We start from the raw sequence: 22,585 nt of genomic DNA, 5'->3' as shown, positions 1-22,585 counted from the left end.
TGGTTTGTAAGCCAGAAAAGTCTCCGCAAATACTATCAAAGCCCTAGAGGATGGAAGTAGAGTGAGAAATTTCAGGAGTCTGGTTACGGATTTGAGTTTCAAGGTTGTCAAATTCTCCCATATTTGGGCCTGAATTCTCAGAATAGAACAGAATAGGATGTTAGGGCTGAGATCATCTGGTCCAATTTTATGCTAATCGAAAATTCCTGCCTCCTGTCACCGCGCCCTGGCGAGAAAGAACACAGCCACGGCAACTCATCTAATCCGAGCCCCAACCCTCTGACATCATCGCCCCGCCCCTCAAGCCCAAGCTCCGGGACGCCCAGTCTCTAAGCTACGGTCCCCTGCGCCACTGCCCGCGGAGCCTGCGCAGCGGAGGGGCGGGGCGGGGCGGGGCGGGGCGGGGCGGGGCGCGCGCTGCGTGGGGGCGGGGCTAGTGCGCACGCAGCCTCAGCCTCTTCCCAGCCCTTTTTCTTCCTGGTTCCCCTGTCAGTCTGCGGGTACCGTCTGGCAGCTGCTTCCGGTAGGAGCGCGGTGCGGGGCGAGTCGGTCTCAGCTCCTCGTCATGTCCTACGGTCCCTTAGACATGTATCGGAACCCGGGGCCCTCGGGGCCCCACCTCCGGGACTTCAACAGCATCATCCAGACGTGCAGTGGCAACATCCAGCGGATCAGCCAAGCCAGTGAGCCGGGGACCGGGCTGGGGGGCGGGCGCGGTCCGGGGGGCAGGCGCCGTCCGGGGGGCAGGCCTGGGTGTGGCTGTCGGGACGCGGAGCCCGGCCCGGGCTACGGCCAAGGCCACCCTTGACGCCGTGTCGGGCTCTCCACTCTGGGGGCGGCGGGCTGTCATCCCCGTGTCTGTCAGGCCCGGGCTCCCCAAGGGTCCAGAGCCCTAGCTGAAGCTCGAGTTTTTCCCCAGGAGTTCTGCCCTCGTGATGTTGGGGCCAAAACGGCAGACCTGACAGCCCCAGGGTGGGAAGGGGTGTGTGTGTCACCTCGAGAGCAGTGAGTGAGTTGAGTTGGCGCAGTGGTCAGCCGAGTTTTTCCTGTCATCCGCCTTCCCCCCACCCACCTCTCTATCTTCTTTGGCCAGTTTGGATTGGGAGTTGTTTACTGGTTTAGACTTTAGCTTTACATTCTGCTGAGCTTCTGGCTTCTTGGAGACCAGCAGCTTTCAATTAAAAGAAGTGGAGAGTGCCTGTGTTATGGTGAATTAATACACAGTTCTTCCTGTAATGAAATTGTAAATCAGATACAATGAATGGTATGTGAGGGGTGAGATGACTTCTGTTTTAATAAAGAGAATTCACCCAACACATTTCAATTTACATTATTGTGTCTCTTGTAGCAAAAGATTTTCATATGTTTTTGGATTTCAAGCTGATGAGGCTTTTGTTTTCCTTCCCTGTTTAGCTACTCTTTTGAGCAAGTCTGATGTGATACGTAGAGAGGCTCAGGGTCTTGGCCACAGTCACACAGCAAGTAAGACCCGGTCGAGTCACAGGTAGATTTTAGAATGTCATTGCTTGTCTTAAAACTCCATCCCCACCATTGGGGTTTGAGTGAGACTGCGGCTGAATGAGTCAAATATAGGCTGTTTCTCGTGCCTGGAAGTCAGCACAGAGGCTTATAAACAGGAGTCAGCAGCAGCAACTTTACTTGGAGAGAATGATGATTGTCATCGTTGTTTATTATTGTGCTTTTCTGAGCGTGGTTGTGTTCTGTTAATAGAACTGGTTGGTCCTGAATGACAGTTACTTTTTAGATTTTAAAGAACAGTCTGTCACTTTGCTTTTAAATTTAAATATGTAATGTAGAATTTGAGAGGTGGGAAGTTTCTGATGGGAAGGGGTTGAGACTGGGTGATTTGCAAGTGGAAAGAAGAATATGTAGCCTGTTAAATCCAGAAATTTTTAAAAAATTAATATCACCACTGGCTAGAAAGTATAGTACTGTGTGTTCCAGTTTCCTGTTATGAAGGAACTGTAGTACCGGTTAGATGGGAAAATTCTGGTTAAAGGCTGAAAGTTTCTTGTTGAGGCTGTGTCTAATTTTAATGTCTATTTGTGCAGTCATTCAACATATGTTTGAGTATCAGGCTATGTAGTATGTATAGGAACTGTCATGGTTTCTCTCATATATTCATATTTGAACTTAAATATAAAGTTGAAAGGGATCATGCTATCTAGACAAGGTGTAAATGACATTATGTGGGTATTCAGGGGAAAGAGAGACTATTTTCAGTTGAGAGGGATCAGGGAAGGCATTATGGCATTTGAGTTACGTCTGGAAAGATGGTGGAAAGAATTTGAACTTCAGATGGTAAAGAATGGAAGAGCGTTCCAAAAGGGAATAAAATGAACAGGGTATGGTAATGGGAAGGCATGGGGGTGAGTATAGAAAGGTAGAGTGATTTAATTTGTCTAGAGTGGTTGACTCCAGAAAGTAGTGGAAAATAGGTTTGGGAAGGTAAGTGGGGGCCCAGACATGAAGGGCTTTAAGTGCTAAACTAAGGGAGTTTGGATTGAATTCTTTAGGAGTGTGTAAATTGAATTGGAAGGGAGAGACTGGAATCAGAGACACCAGCTAGGGACTGTGAAAATTAAAAGGAAGGTGGCATAGGAGAGGTTTCTTTGGTGATAGAATTGATAAGATTTAGTTGTTGATTGGGCATTGGGCTCAAGGGACCATTGGAGTCAACCATTAATAACATTAACAGCTAAAGTTTGGGTACATACTGTGTGCCAGGCAGTATGAAAAGTACTTTGCTTGCATTATCTTATTTAATTTTATAGCAACCCTGTGAAATACTTACCTATATTATTTCCATTTTATGGGTTAGGAAACAGACTGAGAAAGCTTAAATAATTACCCAGCTACCAAAGGGCAATACCTGAATTTGAAACCAGGTCTGCCTCTTATGACCAGCAGTTAGCCTTTTTTATAATTTTTAATTAATATTAGAGTTTTGTAACAGTTAACACTTCAAGTTACAAGTGACTTGCTTTTTTTTACTCTCCGTAGGAAACTCTGGAGAATACCTGAGGCTGTGGAACTTTCTCTTCTTGTGATGTGTCTACCTCCCCTGCTAGATTGGTAGCTCCTTTGAAGCATGGGGCATGACTTATTCATCTTTATATTTCTAGTGCTTCTCTCAGTGCCAAGTATATGATAGATTCAGGCATTCACTGTTCAACAGATATTCTTTAAGCACCTGCTGTGTGCTGGGGATGGAGGGATGAACAAGACAGACAAAATCCCCGCCCTGATAGTGTGTGTGTGTGTATATACATATACACACATATGCATACATACACGTATATGAATAACGTCAAATAATAATAAGTGCTGTGAAGAAAAATCAAGCTAGGGGCCGGCCTCGTGGCCCTGCGGTTAAGTTCACACATTCCGCTTCTCGGCGGCCTGGGGTTCGCCAGTTCAGATCCCGGGTGCGGACATGGCACCGCTTGGCAAAAAGCCATGCTGTGGTAGGCATCCCACATATAGAGTAGAGGAAGATGGGCACGGATGTTAGCTCAGGGCCAGTCTTCCTCAGCAAAAAGAGGAGGATTAGCAGTAGTTAGCTCAGGGCTAATCTTCCTCAAAAAAAAAGAAAAATCAAGCAGGGTAAGGGGACAAAGAGTGCGGAAAGAAAGAGGGTGAGTGTGCTATTTTAGATAAGTTGGTCAAGGAAGGCCTCTCAGAGGAGATGACATTTGAGTAGACACACCGGAATGAAGTGTGAGAGAGGGCCATGTGAGTAGCTGGGAGAAGGTGTTCTAGGCAGAGGGAATAGCAAGAGTAAAGGCCTTGGTGTGTTTAGAGAATAGCAAGGAGGCTAGTGTGGCTGGACTGCAGTTAGAGAAGGGAAGCATAGTCGGAAAAGAGGTCAGGGAGGTAGCCAGGGATCATATCACATAGGGTCTTGATGCTTAATAAATTGTTTTTGGTAGATTTGACTCTACCAACTACCATTTTCTACCATCTTGGAACTCTTCCTGCCTCATTCTCCTGGTACTATGTGGTACCTATCACATCTTATGACCCTAGGTAGTATGAGTTGGAATTCTTCCCTTGGGATTGTTTGGCAAGGAATTGGGAATGTGACATTGATAGGGTGACATTGCTTCTACCCAGTTATCAGGCTAGTGCCTTCCCCCAAACCTCTCTAAGACATGGCCGGCATACCTAAGTATATCCTCTGAATGTGAGCTCACAGACATATACTCACATTCATATAGCCCTGCAAGGACCTGTACCCGTTGAAAGTTTGAGACAATAGTTATTCTCTTTTCTCAACTGTTCAGCCACAGACGTAGGTTTGGAATTCCTGAGCCTATTAGCCTGAAATACCCAGGCCACTGCGTGGGTTGTTACAGGTACAGCTAGGGATGACTGCCTGTACCGAGGGTTGTTATCAGTATGTGTGGGGTACAGAGGAAAAATGCTTGACTCTGCCTATGGTCAAATGAAGGTTCTGGGCAAGTATTGCTGAGGCAGATATAGGAAAACAGCTAATAGCCTCCAAGTTATCTCTAAAGAGATTAAGGAACAGCATTTCTGTTCTTTAACGTTGCTACTTTATTGATATGATTTTGTTTACTAAAAAAATAAAAAGCAGTTGGACTTTTAAAACGGCTTATCATGAAATCCTGTGTGGTGTTCTTTCAAAGTTATTTTCCTATTTGCCACTTGGTTTTTGTTTCATTGCCACCCTCTTAAGTCTTCATGATCTCAATATCTCTACTCCAGCAGCATACTCTCAGTGTCTCTCTTCCCATTCTGGTTCATTCTGATAATGTTATCAGCAGTATGTCTAAAATCCTGTTTTCATTGTACGGTGGCTCTCTGGTGTCTACTGCATCCGATCTTAACATTCCACCTTGCTTTACTCTCTATCATCTTAACCCAAATTAGCCATATTTTCAACTTTTCTTCACCCTTTGCTACAGGCAGGCTGTTTTTCTTAACATCCCTAAACACTGGTTTTTGCTTATTCTGTTCCTTCTTTCTTTAGTATCTTCCCTCCCTAGCCATCTGAATTATACAAATCCTTTGAGTTGTGTTTAAAACCTGCCCCTCATAACTAAGCCTTTCTTTGCTTTTGAAAGAGAGTGAAGGGGCCGGCCAGGTGGCGCAGTGGTTAAGTTTGCACGTTCTGCTTTGGCGGCCCAGGGTTCGCTGGTTCGGATCTGGGGTGCAGACATGGCACTGCTTGGCAAGCCATGCTGTGGTAGGTGTCCCACGTATAAAGTAGAGGAAGATGGGCATGGATGTTGGCTCAGGGCCTGTCTTCCTCAGCAAAAAGAGAAGGATTGGCAGCAGATGTTAGCTCAGGGCTAATCTTCCTCAACAAAAAAGAGAGTGAAGTCAGAAGAGCATGGGTTTTGGGGTCAGCAGATCTGTGACTTAGTCTCTGCTCCTCTGTGTACTGTTACCCTTGGGCAGGTTGTTTCCTCTTTTTGTCTGTTACCCCATCTATAAAATGAATGGCGTTGTTAAAATGGGATGTTTGAGAATGCCTCATTTAGTGCCTGGCACGTAGTAGGCGTTCAGTAAATGGTGATAGTTCTGGTTGAGTCCTCTACCCGACTATAGTTTAGTAGTTAGGTGAGCAGACTCAGGAGTCAGACTGCCTGGGTTTGAATCCTAGATCTGCTTCTTTCTAGCTGTGTAAACACATCGCTTTAACCTCTCTCTTTCTCAATTTCCTCATCTATAAAATGGAGTTAATAATAATATCTACTTTATAGGATTGTGAGGATTAAATGAGGTAATTTATGTAAAGTGCTTAGAACAGTGCCTGCAACACAGTAAGTGTTTAAGAAATGTTAGGTATCATTTTGGGGTTTTTTCTTTGAATTTGCAAGCAATTTCCTTTCACAGTTTAGCACTTATATTCTGTATTCTTTAATTGATTTATGCCTCTTGACCTTGTCGTTCTAACTAGAGAGATCACTGTTGGTTTTGTGGGGATAGAGAAGTGTACAACCATGCATTGTACATTTCTCTGTAGCTACCGTGCCTGGCACAGCGATGAATATGTAGTTGGCATTCAATATGTACTTAATTGATTTTATCATTGCTAAGTACATTTTTCTTGGTCTTAAGTTTGATAATGATAGCTATCCTTAATTGAGTGACAGACACTATTCTAAATTTAGCTTCGTATTATCTCATTTTATCCTCACAACAACCATATGAGAGTTTTCTTGTTATTCTTATTTTTTCAGGTGAGGAAATTGAGGCCCAGAGAAGCTAGGAAGTGGTGGAACCAGGAGTAACACATAGGCAGTCTTAATTCAGAGTGTGCTCTTAACCTTTCGTGTTCTGTCCCTGGTATGGTGAATGGAACGTTGTACCTTTGATATTTAGTACTCATCTTCAGCTTAGAGCTCTACTGTTGTTATACAGTAGCTACTTTTTAAAAGAGGGCGTTTTCATTGTAGCTGTATAAAAACAGAGTGTCAACCTAATTTTCAGAGTAAGACAAATGAAATGATTTCATTGTCATATTGCCACATTGGCTGTCATTTTCTAATTTGGTGTAAATAATGTTTTTTTGGTGACTTTATATTTGGTTTTTTAAAAGTACTGAATTAGGGCATTCGAGTTTGTCAAATGAAGAGAAACGTTTTTCCCACCTGTGGTGGTAGTTGCCTTCGATAGGACTAGACTTTGGTTTGGATAAAGGTTCATTTGGAGATTCAGATTCTGCCTAAAGCTGGTGTCAGCTAAAAGCACAGAAAGAGTGCAATTTAGAGTAGTTCCTAGTGTGGACAGTAGCTGTACTATACAATACATTTATTTGCTTTGTAGTCTTTTAAAAGTTTTAACCAGGATGTGCTTTTAAAAATGAGAGGGTGGGGATAGGAGAAATTGAGGCTTAGTTTTTTGGGGGTTTGTTTTTGCAGAAGATGAGCCCTGAGCTAACATCCGCTGCCAATCCTCCTCTTTTTGCTGAGGAAGACTGGCCCTGAGCTAACATCCGTGCCGATCTTCCTCTACTTTATGTGTGGGATGCCTGCCACAGCATGGCTTGCCAAGCAGTGCCATGTCTGCACCCGGGATCCAAACCAGTGAACCCCGGGCCATCGAAGCCAAATGTGCGCACTTAACTGCTGTGCCATGGGGCCGGCCCCCGAGGCCTAGTTTTAAAAATAACAAAATTGCTTACATGAAACTCAAGGATTTGTCTTTATGTTTGGCCTAGTCATCTGGTTTCCAGGATTATGTAGCATTTTATGGAAGATACCAAATTATTTTCATCCAAAATGTTGTAACTAATCAATCTAAAACTTTTATTTACTAGAATGACTGGAAAAGAATTTTCTCATTAACCAAGTTGACCAGAAAACCCTTCTAGATTCAACCTATTTTGATAAAAATCTTTCCAAAAAGTAACAGTTTACTTTTTGACATTTTAAGTCCACTCAAGTGAAAATAAGTGTATATGTAAACATTCTATTTCTTTTTGGGCTTTAGGTTTATTAAGGGATACAGTCCTTAGATGTAAATTAGGTGGGTCATCAAGTCACTGTTTCTTTTCTTTTCTGGCTTTTTTTTGGGGCGGAGTGGTGAGGAGGATTGGCCCTGAGCTAATGTCTGTTGCCAATCCTCCTCTTTTTGCTTGAGGAAGATTGTCACTGAGCTAACATCTGTGCCAGCCTTCCTCTATTTTATATGTGGGACACTGCCACAGCATGGCTTGTTGAGCAGTGTGAATGTCCGTGCCCAGGATGCGAACCTGCGAAGCCCGGGCTGCCAAAGCAGAGCAGGTGAACTTAATCTCTGTGCCACCGGGCCAGCCCCAAGTCACTGTTTCTGAATAAATCCCTAATGTTGGTGATTATGGAGGGCAGAATATGAAAAATTCTGCTTATTTGGGTTCCAGTAAACTAAGACACTTCTGTTCTCATGATTTGAGTTTTGGGTATCTGATGCCTGAGTCTTACTAGAAACTTTTAGGAAGATATCTTAATGTTCAGAAAGAGTTGATGGAGGCTTGGATTAATTCTGGTGCTTAGCTAGCAAATGATCCAGTGAAGTCCCCTGCCCTGTGCTTCCCTCACCCCCCAACCCCTGCCAGTTCAGGTAATCTCAACAAACAAAAGAAGTCAAAAAAGTCTGGATGAAAAAAAGTTCTCAGCTGAGAATACACAAAGAACAGCTGGTTTTTAATTGATTTTTCCATATTCTCTAAAATCCCCATTGCTCTCTGGGATATTTAATAAGTTTTGATAGAGGATTAATAACTTGATACTTTGACATGTCTCTAGAGTTTCTAAGGAGAGTGCTCTGCTTTTTAAAGACAGTCAATAAGATGAGATCTGTTTCCTTGAATTTTTTGTAAAATCTACCTTCGTGTGTCATCATATATTCAATCAACTGTTTTCTGCAGGGGTGTGTGCATATATGGCTATGCAAATACAGAAATGAGTAGAATGTGGTCCCTGCCCTCCAGAGGCATATAGTCATTCCAGTCCCATTTGTTCACAGGTGGAGCCTCTCTAAGCCAAGCTCTGGCTTGCAAAAGCACTCCTTGGTTACACAGCATCATTCTGGGACTAGAGCTTCCTCATTATTAGTGAATTTTAACATTGAGCAGTAGTGGGAGTACTGAGAGATCATTTAGTCCTCACATAGTTGTAAAGATTTAATGAGGAAAAAAAACCTCCCCACACACAAATAGTAGGTAGTATGACAAATAGTAAGTATTCAATATGTTAGTTAAACCTGAATATCATATACAGTTGGTGAAAAAAGACCCAGCAGCATAAAATGACTTGCCTGGTGCCATACATCTAGTTAGTGGTCAAGTTTGGCTTAGATTTCAGGTCTCATTATTGCTAGCTCATCTTCATTAGTATCTTCTGCCTTAAAGAAAGTGTCATGATATAAAAGGGCGGCTAACTCAATTAATCAGCAATTACTTATGTCCCCACTGGATGCCTGACACTCTGCTGGACTCTGGTGAGGACACAGGAATATTCCCAAAGGTGGGAGGGAGTTGGGGAAGGGAGCAGGTTGGAGCAAGGACGTCAGCCTATCTGGAGCAGAGAGCTGTTAAGTTGGGGATCAGATACGCAGGGTGGGGCTGAGTGGAACACTGGGAATTGGAGGCCTGCCCTGTGTCATTATAGTCTTTTTCCTTTAAGTGTCAGCCTTTTGAGAGAACATAATGTGGCACGAAGAATATAGCCACTGGAATTAGCCCTGGGTTTGAATTCTGGTTGTTATGACTCTGCTCAAAACCCATCCGTGGCTAAAATCCAAAGCCCTTGCACTAGTTTACAAGGTCCTGTACGCTCTGGCTCCCCTCTGGCTCTTTGGCTTCCTCTCTTATCTATTGTTCGCTCTACTCTAGTCACACTGGCCTCCTCTCTGTTCCTCCAACGCACAAAGTGCTGTTTCCTTGGGGACTTCGTACAGTCAAGTGTCACTTAACCATGGGCATAGGTTCTGAGATATGCGTTGTTAGGTGATTTCATCATTGTGTGGACATCACAGAATGCACTTACACAAAGCTACATGGTATAGCCTACTACACACCTAGGCCATATGGTGCTAATCTTATGGGACCACCATCTTATATGCGGTCTGTCCGTGACTGAAACATCATTGTGTGGCACGTGACTGCACTTAATACTGTACTCTCTCTGCTACAAAGCTTCTTCTCCAGATATTTGCATGGCTGGACCCTTGACTTCCTTTAAGATTTCTGCTCAGTGTCACCTTATATAAACTAGTACCACCCTATATAAACTAGTACCCTCTGCCCACCCCTTCATTCCAGCCCTTACTTGAGTTTATTTTTCTTTATAGTACTTATCACCACCTGATATATCCTATTGTCTATCTCTTTTCCTTAAAATGTCAGCTTCTTGAGAGCAAATGTTTTCCAGAGCATAGAACAGTGTAGAGTAGGTACTCTGAACAAATGAGTTCTGTAACTGTCGTGAGCCTCGGCGTGCCCATCTGTAATATTAAGATATTAATGCTTATTTAAAGGGTTGTTGGATCAAATAAGATAATGCTTATCAAGTGTAAAGGGAAAACATTCCTTCCATGTTTCCTCTACTCTCAATACTTTACTTCTGACACCAGATGTGTGGGTTTTCCACACACCAAGCAATTCTCAGATTCTCCAGACACCAGTTGGGTGTCCTACAATTTAACTCAATTTTGACGCTGTCTACCTGGAGTTGGCACCAGATCCCACAGGTTAAGGGTTCAGTCTCACAAGACTGCCCCCCATGCCAATTCCAAGTCCGAATTGGAGATTCCTATAACCCCTTTCTCAGGTTCGATTGATTGCTAGAGTGGCTCACGGAACTCAGGAAAACATTACTTGCTAGGTTACCAGTTTATTATAAAAGGATATAATTCAGGAACAGCCAGATGGAAGAGATGCCTAGGGCAAGGTGTAGAGGAAGGAGCTTGGAGCTTCCGTGCCACCTCTGGGCTCGACTTTCTGCCTGCATCTCTCCATGTGCTCACCAACCTGGAAGCTCATCGAGTCTAGCTGAAGAGTTCCTGTAGACCTTAGTCTGCATCCCCTCTGCCCCCATTCCCCTTCCAGGAGGTTGGTGGGTGGGGCTGAGAGTTCCAACCTTCTAATCACTTGGTCTTTCTGGTGACCAGCCCCACGCAATCTAAGGCTATCTAGGAGCCCCGCCTTAAGTCACCTCGTGAGGATAAACTCCATGTGCTGAAAGGGGGCTCTTTATGAATAATGAAAGATGCTCCTATCACTCAGGAAATTCCAAGAGTTTTAGGAGCTTGTGCCAGGAACTGGGGACAAAGACCAACTGTATTTTTTATTAAACCACGTCAAGTCCATAGCCCAGTGTCTGGCACATGGTAAATGCTCAGTAAATACTAATGTCTGCCCTCTTTCATAAATTATTTGTATGGCTAGCTAGTTGATAGCTTAGTGTATCCTGATTCCCACTTGACTTAGATAGGAAGGAAATCCCACATTAGTGATGAAAAATGTTTATTTATATCTTATATAATTCTGTCTTAGCACAATACAGTAATTAATAGTGCTTACATTTTCCTGTGGAACCAGGAAGCTAAAAGTAACTCTCACCTAATAGAATAGATATATTTTAGGGAGCTTTGTCAAAAGGCAAATTTTTTTTTTTTTTAAAGATTTTATTTTTTTCCTTTTTCTCCCCAAAGCCCCCCGGTACATAGTTGTGTATTCTTCGTTGTGGGTTCTTCTAGTTGTGGCATGTGGGACGCTGCCTCAGCTTGGTCTGATGAGCAGTGCCATGTCCGCGCCCAGGATTCGAACTAACGAAACAATGGGCCGCCTGCAGCGGAGTGCGCGAACTTAACCACTCGGCCACGGGGCCAGCCCCTCAAAAGGCAAATTTTTAATCAATTGAATCCTATATTTCCATTATAAAATGGGAGTTACATTTTTGCTAGAAAAACAATGTCTCAAAATAAGAAAATCATAATTTTCTTATAATCTATATATTCTTGACTTCGGAAGGTTTTGCTTTGTAACAACCTTGATACAGTGATTTTTGGCTAGGGAGAAGTAACTTATGCGTACTGCCGAGGACTATGTTGCTCAGTCTCAACTGAGGGGCCGTGTAGCCCGGCAATCAGTAAGAAGATTTTGCCTAATCGTTGTTTCTGTTCAGACTTAGAGGCTATTAGCACATCAGCGTTTTCGTAAGGTAAATGGTACTTAATAACTTTTAGCTTGCCTTTTTACCATTCTTGGTGACCAAATTGGGGGCAAGATTATTACTGTGACCCCAAAATTTTGTCATTCTGAAGAGGACTCTATCATAAGGAACAATTAAATTTTAGAATTCAAAATTCTGAAGAGTTCTTTCTCATTGGAGATGGAAGAACTGTATACATATGTTGTCCCTACAATGTATACGAATGATATACCTTGGTTTCCTCATCTTCCTCCACTAAGCCAGTTAAATAGTAGTTTGATCTTTCACAAGGGAAACTTCGGCGTTATCCTGAGAGGATAGGAAAGGCCCTTACAAAGGAGACTGTCTTTTGGCTGGAGGGGCCATATATATCATCTCTTGAAGTTCTAGTGAAACTTGAAGATAACTGTGTTTCCGCTGGGCAAAGAATACTCTATTATTGTGTTCTGTACTCCAGTTACTTGTAATAGAAGACAGTGAATGCTCTTAAAAAGCAACAAAATTCCATCCTCTACAAGTGAATGGTGAGTGAATGAACGAATGAACGATTCTTCCTCACCCTCCTGGCCAACCAGAAAAAGCAAAGAGAAGGTGGGACACTGAAGAAATCTAGGGCTGTATCCCTGTTGCAGAATCAGTGAGGGACAGGGGTGCTCAGATCCCCAGGCAGGCTGGTGTTAGAGTGTGCCTCCTTACTGATAGATAATCAGTTCCTCTGGATCTCTGCTTTCCTAGTCCAGGGCTAGGGGCTTGAGCATCCAGGAGTCAAACACGACCATTCTAGTCTTAGCAAAATATCTAGGAAAAGGTAGAATTAGCTGAACAAAACCGTATATTTGACTATAGATAGCATCATTGAAAGAACACAGGCATTGGAGTCGGATGTACCTGAGACTGAATTTTTGCCCTGCTGCTTATTAATTGTGTACCCTTATATAAGATACTTCCCTAAACATATTTCCTCACCCGCAAAATGAAGCTATTTCTGCTTCAGATGGTTGCCGTGAAAAGTGATAAGATAGTGTATACAAAGCTCCTAATATAGTGCCTGGCACGTAGAGGTGCTCCGTCAGTTGTAACTTGTTATTAATGATAAATATACATTGTCTTTCCAAAAGTGTTTGCTATTGACAAATGATCGTGTATTAGTGGATTTATAAACTTTTATTGTTGCGAATTGATATTTGGTATCAACACCCTTCCAAAGGTGATGGAGTTTTTATTCACTGCCATGGGAAGTCTGGAAAAATTTGGAAGTTCTTTGGGGGTGATGAACAAAACCACCACCTTCTGTTTAGTGACATAGTTACTCCACAGGAGAAAGGCGAACTTCATCATTAGTTTTAGTAGAATGTAAATGCCAAGGTTTTGATTATAGCAAGCTTTTCTGTTAGGTGCATGTACTTATTCCAGATGTGGAGAGAAATCAGTGATCTGAGGAGAGTGCTCATGTTGAATGTATTTTCCTTTTAAATGAATCCTTTTTTCCCCCTTCTCCCCAGCTGCTCAGATAAAGAATTTGATGAGCCAACTAGGAACTAAGCAGGACTCAAGCAAGCTGCAGGAAAACCTGTGAGTAGCTTCCTGGCAAGGCTGGGTTTCTCTGAGGGCCCTTTGAGGACACACCTAACGTCCTTGCTGCGTGGCGGCTTAGGTTTCAGGCCAGTGAAGTCGGAACGAGAGACAGTGGGACATGAGGTAATAGCTGGATCTAGGAGAGAAGCAACAGAATACATTAATGGGTTGTGATCTCCCCTGCCTCTTAAAGTCCTTGAACTCTGGTTTTTCTTCCTTTGGGCAGTTTAGCAGAACAACTTAGGGAAGTAGAGAGGGGACCCCTGCCACTCTTAAACTATATTCTACATAAATGAGCCTCCTTGTTGGCACAGCACTCCTGATGATCTGAGCTAATCTATTCTAGTTGGATTTCCAACTCTGTATAATATGAGAAAAATTCATTCAGAATGACCCAAGGGGAGTCTGCAGGAGAGAACAGTGGACTGGTCACGGGGACTCGTGATTCTTTTTATCACATACCTCCTTGACTCCATTTCTGCTTTTAGAAGTTCTGTTCTTCGTCTTTAAAATATACTGAACAGTATTCTTTGTTTCCTGTCCTAGATGTTGTGAAGTGAGAGATCGACTTACTACTTTGAGCTTTTTCCAGGGAGATGTGAAATTCCTCTGGACATGTTGGTACTGACCAGGATGTTCAGGCTCCTGATTGACACCCTCTTGTTTTTGACTCCCTTGTTTTTTATCTTGGAGGCCCCTTTGCAGTGAAAAACATTAATAATTAGTAGTGTGGTTTCTCTGTCCTCCCTTAAAACCTTTGTAGAAATGGCCAGTTAGGAGAGGAAACCATGACTGAAAGTGTTTCCACTACTTTCCAATCCCATTTGATATATTACATATTCTTCCCTCTTTAATTTCCTTCCCGCTCTATTCCTTATGTATTTTTACACAGTATAAAAGTTCTTTGTTTTGGAAGGAAGAGCCAGAAAGTCAGGCATAAAGGACAAGTAGGGAGCCAAGAATAAAGCTGAGAAAGCAGCAGCTTTAAGCAAGAACGTGGGAGTAGATCTTTGGAGGTTGTTCCCTGGCGTGGAAGCTGTGCTTTTAGCACCCCTTTCATCCAGCCACCGGGGCCTGGCTTCCATCGCTGGTCAGTGGACTGCGACAGACAGGAACCACGCAGAACCCCTGGGCAATTCAGTGTGCGAGTTTTGTGAGAATTCAATGCGTAAGAACGATTAGATTTAGGTGTGGGGGCAGTTGCTCTTTTCTTTTCTATCAGAACTGCTGATATGCTTTTCATTTCTCCCCAAAGGGTTAAAATCTGATCAGCAGGTTTCATTGAAGCAGGTTCTTTCAACTCAGTAACACGAAGAAGGCTTGAAGTGGGTTTGACTAGTAGTATTTCTGGAGTTTTCTTCTGAACCTGGGCATCTGGGAACCCATTTCCTCCAGTGCCCTTTCATTCCCCACATTGTGAGATGTCTGAGAGATACTAAGTGAGACACTCTGGGAACAAACCGATGCTAACTAACAGCCCTCACTCAAGAAGTGAGAATCTCCTGAAACATGTCTTTTCTCTCTTAGGCAGCAGTTACAACACTCCACAAATCAGCTTGCCAAGGAGACAAATGAATTACTGAAGGAATTAGGGTCCTTGCCCCTCCCCCTGTCTACTTCAGAACAGGTTGGTATTTTCTGGGGGTTTTTTCTTTTGGTTGTTTTTTTTTTTTTAGTAGGACAGGACTTTCTTTTCATGGAAAGGCAGCGTGTGAAACAAAAATAACTTGGCCTTTGGTGCTAGGTAGACCTCCTCTAAACCTCAACTTCCTCCTGGGTAAAATGGGGGTATGTGGCTGTTGTGATCGTAGAAAGAATGTAGGCACCAGTTCTTGCAAGGTCCTGGCATTTAGTAGGTACTCGATTTATGTGATGACCGCTGCTATTCTTAGTAGTTACATATTACTGTGTTAATAAAATGGGCTTAACTGAAGGAGAATCTCAGTGCTTGCATCTCCTTGGGGTTTGGCTAGCAGCTTAATGTTTTCAGGCTTGATCCTAGTTTGTTTTGTATCTAGTATCTATACATTTCAATCAAATTTCTCTCTTTCATATTTTACACTCACTTTCGTGTCCCGTCCTGAGTCATTCATGGGTCTCGGGTTGAGGAAATGCTCAGGGAAAATGGTTTCTCTTTTCAGGTCATTTGATTCAGTGGCCTTTTAAATCCTTTAAAAACACACAGTTCTCGTTGGCATTCGTTGTTCCCTTGACATGCCGTGCCTTTTCTTCACACATTCCTGAAGTCAGATGTGCCCCCTCCATTGTGGCGTGACTCTTACCTATCGTTCATGGTCTACCTCAGATCCTCTCTCTTCCAGCAGGAAAAACCTTCTTCATCCGCCTTAGCCTATTGTGGTTCCATTTTGCTTTTAGCTTCTATACCATTCATGGGGGGGAGGGGGGCAGGGGGGCACTAATATTGCTTTTTATTATTGAACTTTTTAAATGATGCTGTCCTATCTCTGATGGCTCTAAAGATGAAGCCTACAACTTCCCTCTCCTGGGTCCTCTGTGAGTTGTGGCTATTGGAACATAAAATAATTTTAGTGTGTTGTGATCATCATTAAAAAAAAATGAAATAAAATAGAAATGTCAGAGTGGGTACCCTGTGATAAGGGTGAATGTGGATACATGAAACTTTTGCTTCATACCTATGTGTGTATATGGTCCTAGTTCAAGATGTCACATTCTTACTGTGTGTCTCCATCAAAAAAGTTTGAAAATCGCTAGTTTAACCACCCCAGGCAAGCTGTTTAACGAGGTACTATATGTTCAGTCTTTGGAGTTTTGGCTCCCCCTTGCACAAAAGAGAGGAACCAAGACTAGATGCTTTGTCCTCCTGCTATAAAGTAGTCACAATAAAAAGTCATTGTAATGTGGGGGAGCCCCATGGTTGAGTGGTTAAAGTTCTTCGTGCTCTGCTTCAGTGGCTTGGATTCACTGGTTGGGATCCGGGGTGTGGACCTCCTCCACTCGTCAGCCATGCTGTGGAGGCATCCCACATACAGAGTAGAGGAAGATTGGCACAGATCTCGGCTCAGAGCGAATCTTCCTGACACACAAAAATGATCTTAATGTAATCACTGTTGGTTATCCATATGAACGCTGTTTGTTTTAGTTGTTACTCGTGCTGATATTTCAGTGGTGGATCAGTTCCTCCTTGCCAACCAATATCTCCAAGTTGTTCCCAAATTATGCCTTTCCTCTTCCCAGCTGGGCACTTAGGGAATAAATATTTGTAGATAGTTGTAGTAGTAATAAAAAAGGAGTCTGAGCATCTGATACAGAGTATTGAATGTACTTAAGAGTTAAGTAGTCACCTAAGCAAAATATAAATAGAAAGTTAAATCTGCTACCAAAGAGAAAAGAATCTAATGTATTCTAAAATCAAATAGAAGTTATTTTGGGATTACGCATGCTGTTGTTCCCTTCCATTATCGTGGATCATTAAGAACACAAAACAGATCGACAAACATACTCTCTTTGGTGCAATATGATTCCTCGATTCCTCTCCTCCTACTGTGTTGAATACTCTCTTCCCTTTCAATTCTTTCTTCATCTAATTAATCTTGGCCCCATCACCTGTCATTTTGCTACTGGCCATGCATCAAACCACACAACTTACCTCAGTATTTTTTTCATACTTACGTACTAGCATCAGTGATTTCTAGTTGCCAAAACCAGTGGCCTTTTTTTGAGTTGTTATTCACTTTTCTTCTCTGAGTCATTTGATCCTCTTCCATCCTGTCTCCACCAAAGCTTTCTTCTTCTTTCCATGATCCCCTTATGTTCTGTCCCCCAACTCTGGTGATCCCTTTCTGGCCTATTTTCTCTGACCCCAGGGTGAGGCCCCGCCTCCTTCTCTAACTCTGTCTTCCTAGAAGTGGGCATGCCCAAGGCTCTGCCATTGACCCTGGAATTTTCTCACTCTGTGCTTTCTCCCTCAGGAGTCTTATCTACTTTTTGAGCTCCGTGTCACCTTTATGAACGTGTCCCCCAGATCTTTTTCCACCCCTAGCTCCTAAGCCTCTAAGTACTTGGCCCATATTGCCAATTCCTTTTCTGACATCTCCTCTTGAATATACTGCCTTCATTTATACTGAATTCCTCCCGTTTCACCCAAACCCTTTAACTAAGCTGATTGACAATACTTATTGTCACAGAAAAGTTTGTGCCTTTTGACATTATTCCCACTTGTGCAAATTTGTCCTGAGGAAAAAGAGTTCTAAAAAAAACCCAACTATGTACTATGGAGCCAAATATCCTGGATTTAAATTCTACCTTTGCTGGTTGCTGTGTGACCCTAGTCTAATTACTTACCTCTCCTTGCCTCGGTTTTCTGATCTGTGAAATAGGGACTATAATAGTACCTAATTTATAGGTTATTGTATGGATTGAGTGAGTTATTCTATAAAGTATTTATAACAGTACTTGCACATGGTAAGCACTGTATAAATATTAGCTATTACAGTAGGGCTCACTTTAGCTTTATTCATAATAGTTAAAAAGTGGGAACAATCTAGAAGGAATGTTTACATAAAATTTACTAGATCAACTTGATGGACTGTTATGTAACAAAGACCATAACTGTGAAGAGTATGGTGACATGGAAAATGTTTATGATAAACTTAAAAGGTAGTATTTTTGGATAGTGACATTGGAGAATGTTTTTTCCCCCTTATTGTTACAATGTTTATATAAAATAAAAATCCCAGAAAAATGAAAAAAGTTCCCCATCTAAATTTGCTTTCGCTGTTAGTACCGTCACTCTCCCAGGTGTGAAATTTGAGTCATTCTTGGCTTTATTCCCCTTACCCCACAGCCGGTCATTAAGTCATAACTTTTCTTAAATTCATTTCTTTGTGTTCCCGTTGCTGATACCACATCCTCCTAAGGGTAAACCTAGACTATTGCAGCAATCCTTTTGACTTGTTACTTTTTCCCACTCCATCTTAGATGCCGTCAGACTAATTTTTCTAAGTTATCATTTTTTGCCCATCACGTTTCCTGCTCAGAAATCTTCATTGCTCTTTCTGCTTTAGAGGTTGAATCCCAAACTCCTTAGCTTAGCATTTAAAACCTGCTGTGGTCAGCCCCTTCTGTGCCTTTCCAATTTTATCTTTTAGCTGCTCTCATGAAAAAACCTTTGGTTCCAGCCAAACTATCTACTTATAGATCCTCTTCAAATTTCTCCTGCCATGCCTTTGCTCATGCTGCTCTCTTCCTGGGTTTGCCTTGCCCCTTCTCTCTCTCTGCTTATTCACACCTCACTCTCCCTTCAGTGTCTACTTCCTCTTGAGACCTTTGACCGCTTGAGTTCTTACTGATTCTACCTGCCTCTGAACTCCTATGGTAATAATCGGATATAACAGTTACTTGTAGTGATTTGTTACTTGTATGTCTATATCCCTTATCTACAAATAGAAGGCAAGCTGTTTGAGTTCGGGTGAGTTTTTACTTCTGTGTTCTTAGCACATGGCAAATGTTCTCAGTATGTGTTTTTTGAGACATAGGATCAGTAAGCTTTGTAAAGGTAGTCTGTAACTATACAAAGTAGTTTTCAGGTTCTCAAAGATTTTAAACCTTACTACAGTGTAAAGGAAAATGATTCTGTGGTTTTCATCTGTGAACTCAGTATAGAAGAATATAGTTTTAACATTTTAGCACAAAATCTCTGTTTGGATCTAGTCTGAATCCAGAGATATTTATTCTGCTTTACAATTTTCTAGGGAGCCAAAATTCTGAATTGCAGTTCCCTCTGAGATTACCCTGCAAGGTAAATGACACCCAATGCCCAGGTTTGTCAGACTGAATGAAGGAAAATTATGACTTGGCTTATAACAGGGATTTGAGTTAGCAAAGAGCAAATTTATTAATTTAAGGGAGAGGCTATTTCATAGTAATTTTCCTAGTTGAAAATCTTTCGGGGGTATAATTTTGCTTTTAATGCGAATTAAAACTAAATGAATCTAGGTTAATATGAAATTTCAAGTTCTTGTTTAATTTCCTTAGCGCCAGCAGAAACTTCAGAAGGAACGCCTCATGAATGACTTCTCTGCAGCCTTAAACAATTTCCAGGCTGTGCAGAGAAGGGTGTCTGAAAAGGAAAAGGAGAGTATTGCCAGAGCAAGAGCCGGATCTCGTCTTTCTGTAAGTTTATTCCTGAAAGAAGACTTTTGCAAATTTCAGGATGTTCTTTCCTAAAGTTGTTTTTTCCCTCTTTCACCATTAACCTTTGTTTACTATCCCCCCCAAATAATAAACATAGACATTAGCTGCTGTGAAAATGCCAGATTGGTATAATCTATATAAAAAATGTGTGTGCATTTGGTCAAAGACTAGAATATGCACAAAGGTTAAAAAAAGTGACAGGTAGAATTATGTGTAATTTTCTTTTTTCTTTTTTATTGTTATGTTGGTCTTACATTAAAAACTTGAAAAAAGAATTAATCTGTTTCCTAGAATATAACAGGCTGTGTTATTTGGACAATACATACTAGACTTAGTATTTGAAAAGAATTAACAGAATTAACAAATTCTAGGAGTGAAAAGAATTAAGAAATATTAGATTTGAACAACCCAACTTCTTGGGGCTGGCCCCGTGGCTGAGTGGTTAAGTTCACACACTCCGCTTCGGCAGCCCAGGGTTTCACTGGTTCAGATCCTGGGCGCCGACATGACACTGCTCATCAAGCCATGCTGAGGTGGCATCCCACATGCCACAACTAGAAGGACCCACAACTAAAAAAATATATACATACAACTATGTACTAGGGGACTTCGGGGAGAAAAAGGAAAAAAAATTAATTAAAAAAAACCCCCAACTTCTCAAAAATATCAAAGAACGATGAAATATTAAGGTCAAAATCTAAGAGAATGTGAGGGCCCATAGAGGTAAGCAGAGCGCTAACACTGCTGTTGCACTGAGTACATTCGCTGAGGACAAACTTGGACTTCAGTTTTGATGTCCTTATGGTATGAGGGGGGACAAAAGTCAAAGCCCAAGGTCCAAGCAAGGTGGAGAATCTAAAAGAATGTGCTCCTCAAGTTAAACTGGGCCCTAAAAGACTCCTGAGGGTATGAGTGAGCCAAAGGTAAGCCCTCCTTTCCTCCAGCGGACTGCAAAAGAATTGCATTAGCACTGAGCTGGGCCGGTGGTGGAGGAGGGCAGGCGGGAGGGGAAGTCCAGACAACACGTTGTACCACAGAGTGACCTTCAGGCAGATCTACTGCCCGAATTCATACTGCCTTAATGGTCCAAAAGCCTCAAACTTCAGGTAGTCTTGGGCTGGTAGAGTACCTAGGTGCCAGGCAGAAGCAAATACAAATCCTCTCTGATTAGACACCTTTATCCTAGTCCTGAAAGAATACCCTCAAATAGTTTTTGAAGTGTAATAAACAGCACAGTGTTAAAAATAACCAAGTACATAAACAAATAACCCTGAACAAGAGCTAGTAGAAACAGCAGTGAGGTGAAATAGACCTACAAAGACTTCACATATTAGAATTATTATTATTATTATATTATTATTATTGTGTTTCAAGAAAGAAAAGAAAATCTTGAAAACATCTTCAGGAAGCAGGAAACTACAAAAAGCTTTGGAAGAGAGTCAAAAGATTTTCTAGAATTGAAAAATATAATACGGAAATTAAAAACTTAATGGATGGATGGTTTAACTAGAAAATAGGTTAGAAGATATTATCCAGCATGTAGGGGAGAGGGTTAAGAAGTTTATTGGGGAAGAAAGATTATGAGAAATGGAGAATGAAGTGAAAGGATCTAACATGGTTTTAATTGGAGTTACAGAATGAGAGTAGAGCAGACATAGAACAGAGGTGATAGTTGAAGAGGTGATGTACCTGTACCATTAGGCTGGTAGTGTTTCAGAACTGACAAAAGACATCAATCTACAGTTTCAAAAAGCCCAACAAATCCCAAGAAGGATAAATTTAAAAATTCACAACTAATACATCAGAGAGAAACTTCAGAACACCAAAGACAGAGAAAATCATAAAAATAGCCAGGGAAACAATAGAATACCTTCAAAGCTGCAATAGTAAGATTGACAGTTGACTTCTCAACAGCAACAGTGAAAGGCAGCAGAGTGTTACCTTAAAGTTATGAAGGACAGTAACTGTCTACCTAGGATTCTAAACCCAGTGAAAATAGATATCTGGAATGAGGACTAATTGAAGACATTTTCAGCCAGAAGAGAGTTTGCTATCAGCACACCTTACTTAAGAATATTCTAGAGAATATACTTCAGGCAGAAGGAAGGCGATGCCAGATGGTAAGTGAAAAGCAGAAAGGAATAAAGAGCAAAGAAAGTAGTAAATATGTGAAAAGACAAACCACGAACAGGGAGAAGATATTGCTCTATGTATAACTGACAAAGGACTAGTATCCAGAATATATACAGAATTCCCATGAATCAATATAAAAAAGACACAACCCAATAAAACAATAGTTTCTCAAACTTTTTTTTAATTTTTTTTAAAGATTTTATTTTTTTTCCTTTTTCTCCCCAAAGCCCCCCAGTACATAGTTGTGTATTCTTCGTTGTGGGTTCTTCTAGTTGTGGCATGTGGGACGCTGCCTCAGCGTGGTTTGATGAGCAGTGCCATGTCCGCGCCCAGGATTCGAACCAACGAAACACTGGGCTGCCTACAGCGGAGCGCACGAACTTAACCACTCGGCCACAGGGCCAGCCCTGTTTCTCAAACTTTTTGATCTCAGGACCCCATTACACTTAAAAATTATTAAGGACTCCAAAGAACTTTCGTTTGTATGAATGATATCTATTGATATATATTGTGTTAAAAATTGAAATTGAGGGGCTGGCCTCTTTCTTTCTTTTTTTTTTTCTTTTTCAAAGATTGGCACCTGAGCTAACAACTGTTGCCAATTTTTTTTTTTTTTTTGCTTTTTCTCCCCAAATCCCCCCAGTACATAGTTGTATATTTAGTTGTGGGCCCTTCTAGTTGTGGCATGTGGGACGCCGCCTCAACATGGCCTGATGAATGGTGCCATGTCTGCACCCAGGATCCGAACCAGCGAAACCCTGGGCCGCTGCAGCAGAGCACATGAACGTAACCACTCGGCCACAGGGCCGGCCCCAAACATTGTATTTCTGTATGCAGCAGAAATGCTTTATGTATACTTCCCATTTCGTCATACAGAGTATTAAAAAGACATGTATTGAGGTGTTGGGATTTAATTAATTAATCATTTTAATGGCTTCATTAAGGACAAACTGTCTTTCCCCCCCGTGTGTGATAATGAAGAATACAATAATCTTCCTACAGTTCGGTGCCACTGC

The 22,585-nt window shown here is 41.9% G+C and overlaps 1 protein-coding gene across 1 annotated transcript in view; it reads left to right on the top strand.

The window, feature by feature from the left end:
- Nucleotides 1–344: 344 nt before the first annotated feature.
- STX12 (syntaxin 12) overlaps nt 345–22,585 on the top strand; it is a 33,781-nt gene continuing 11,540 nt past the window's right edge. Inside the window, exons 1-4 of the mRNA XM_008537917.2 lie at nt 345–683; nt 13,190–13,259; nt 14,790–14,889; nt 19,278–19,415. Of these exons, the coding sequence (XP_008536139.1) occupies nt 566–683; nt 13,190–13,259; nt 14,790–14,889; nt 19,278–19,415 (426 nt within the window). The 5' untranslated portion in view covers nt 345–565. The remainder of the gene's footprint in view (nt 684–13,189; nt 13,260–14,789; nt 14,890–19,277; nt 19,416–22,585) is intronic.

Source organism: Equus przewalskii, chromosome 2 (assembly GCF_037783145.1).
Source record: "Equus przewalskii isolate Varuska chromosome 2, EquPr2, whole genome shotgun sequence".
In the NCBI taxonomy this organism is placed as follows: Eukaryota; Metazoa; Chordata; class Mammalia; order Perissodactyla; family Equidae; genus Equus; species Equus przewalskii.
The sequence above is the reverse complement of the archived record's forward strand: the minus strand, read 5'-3'. Positions and strand labels throughout refer to the sequence as shown.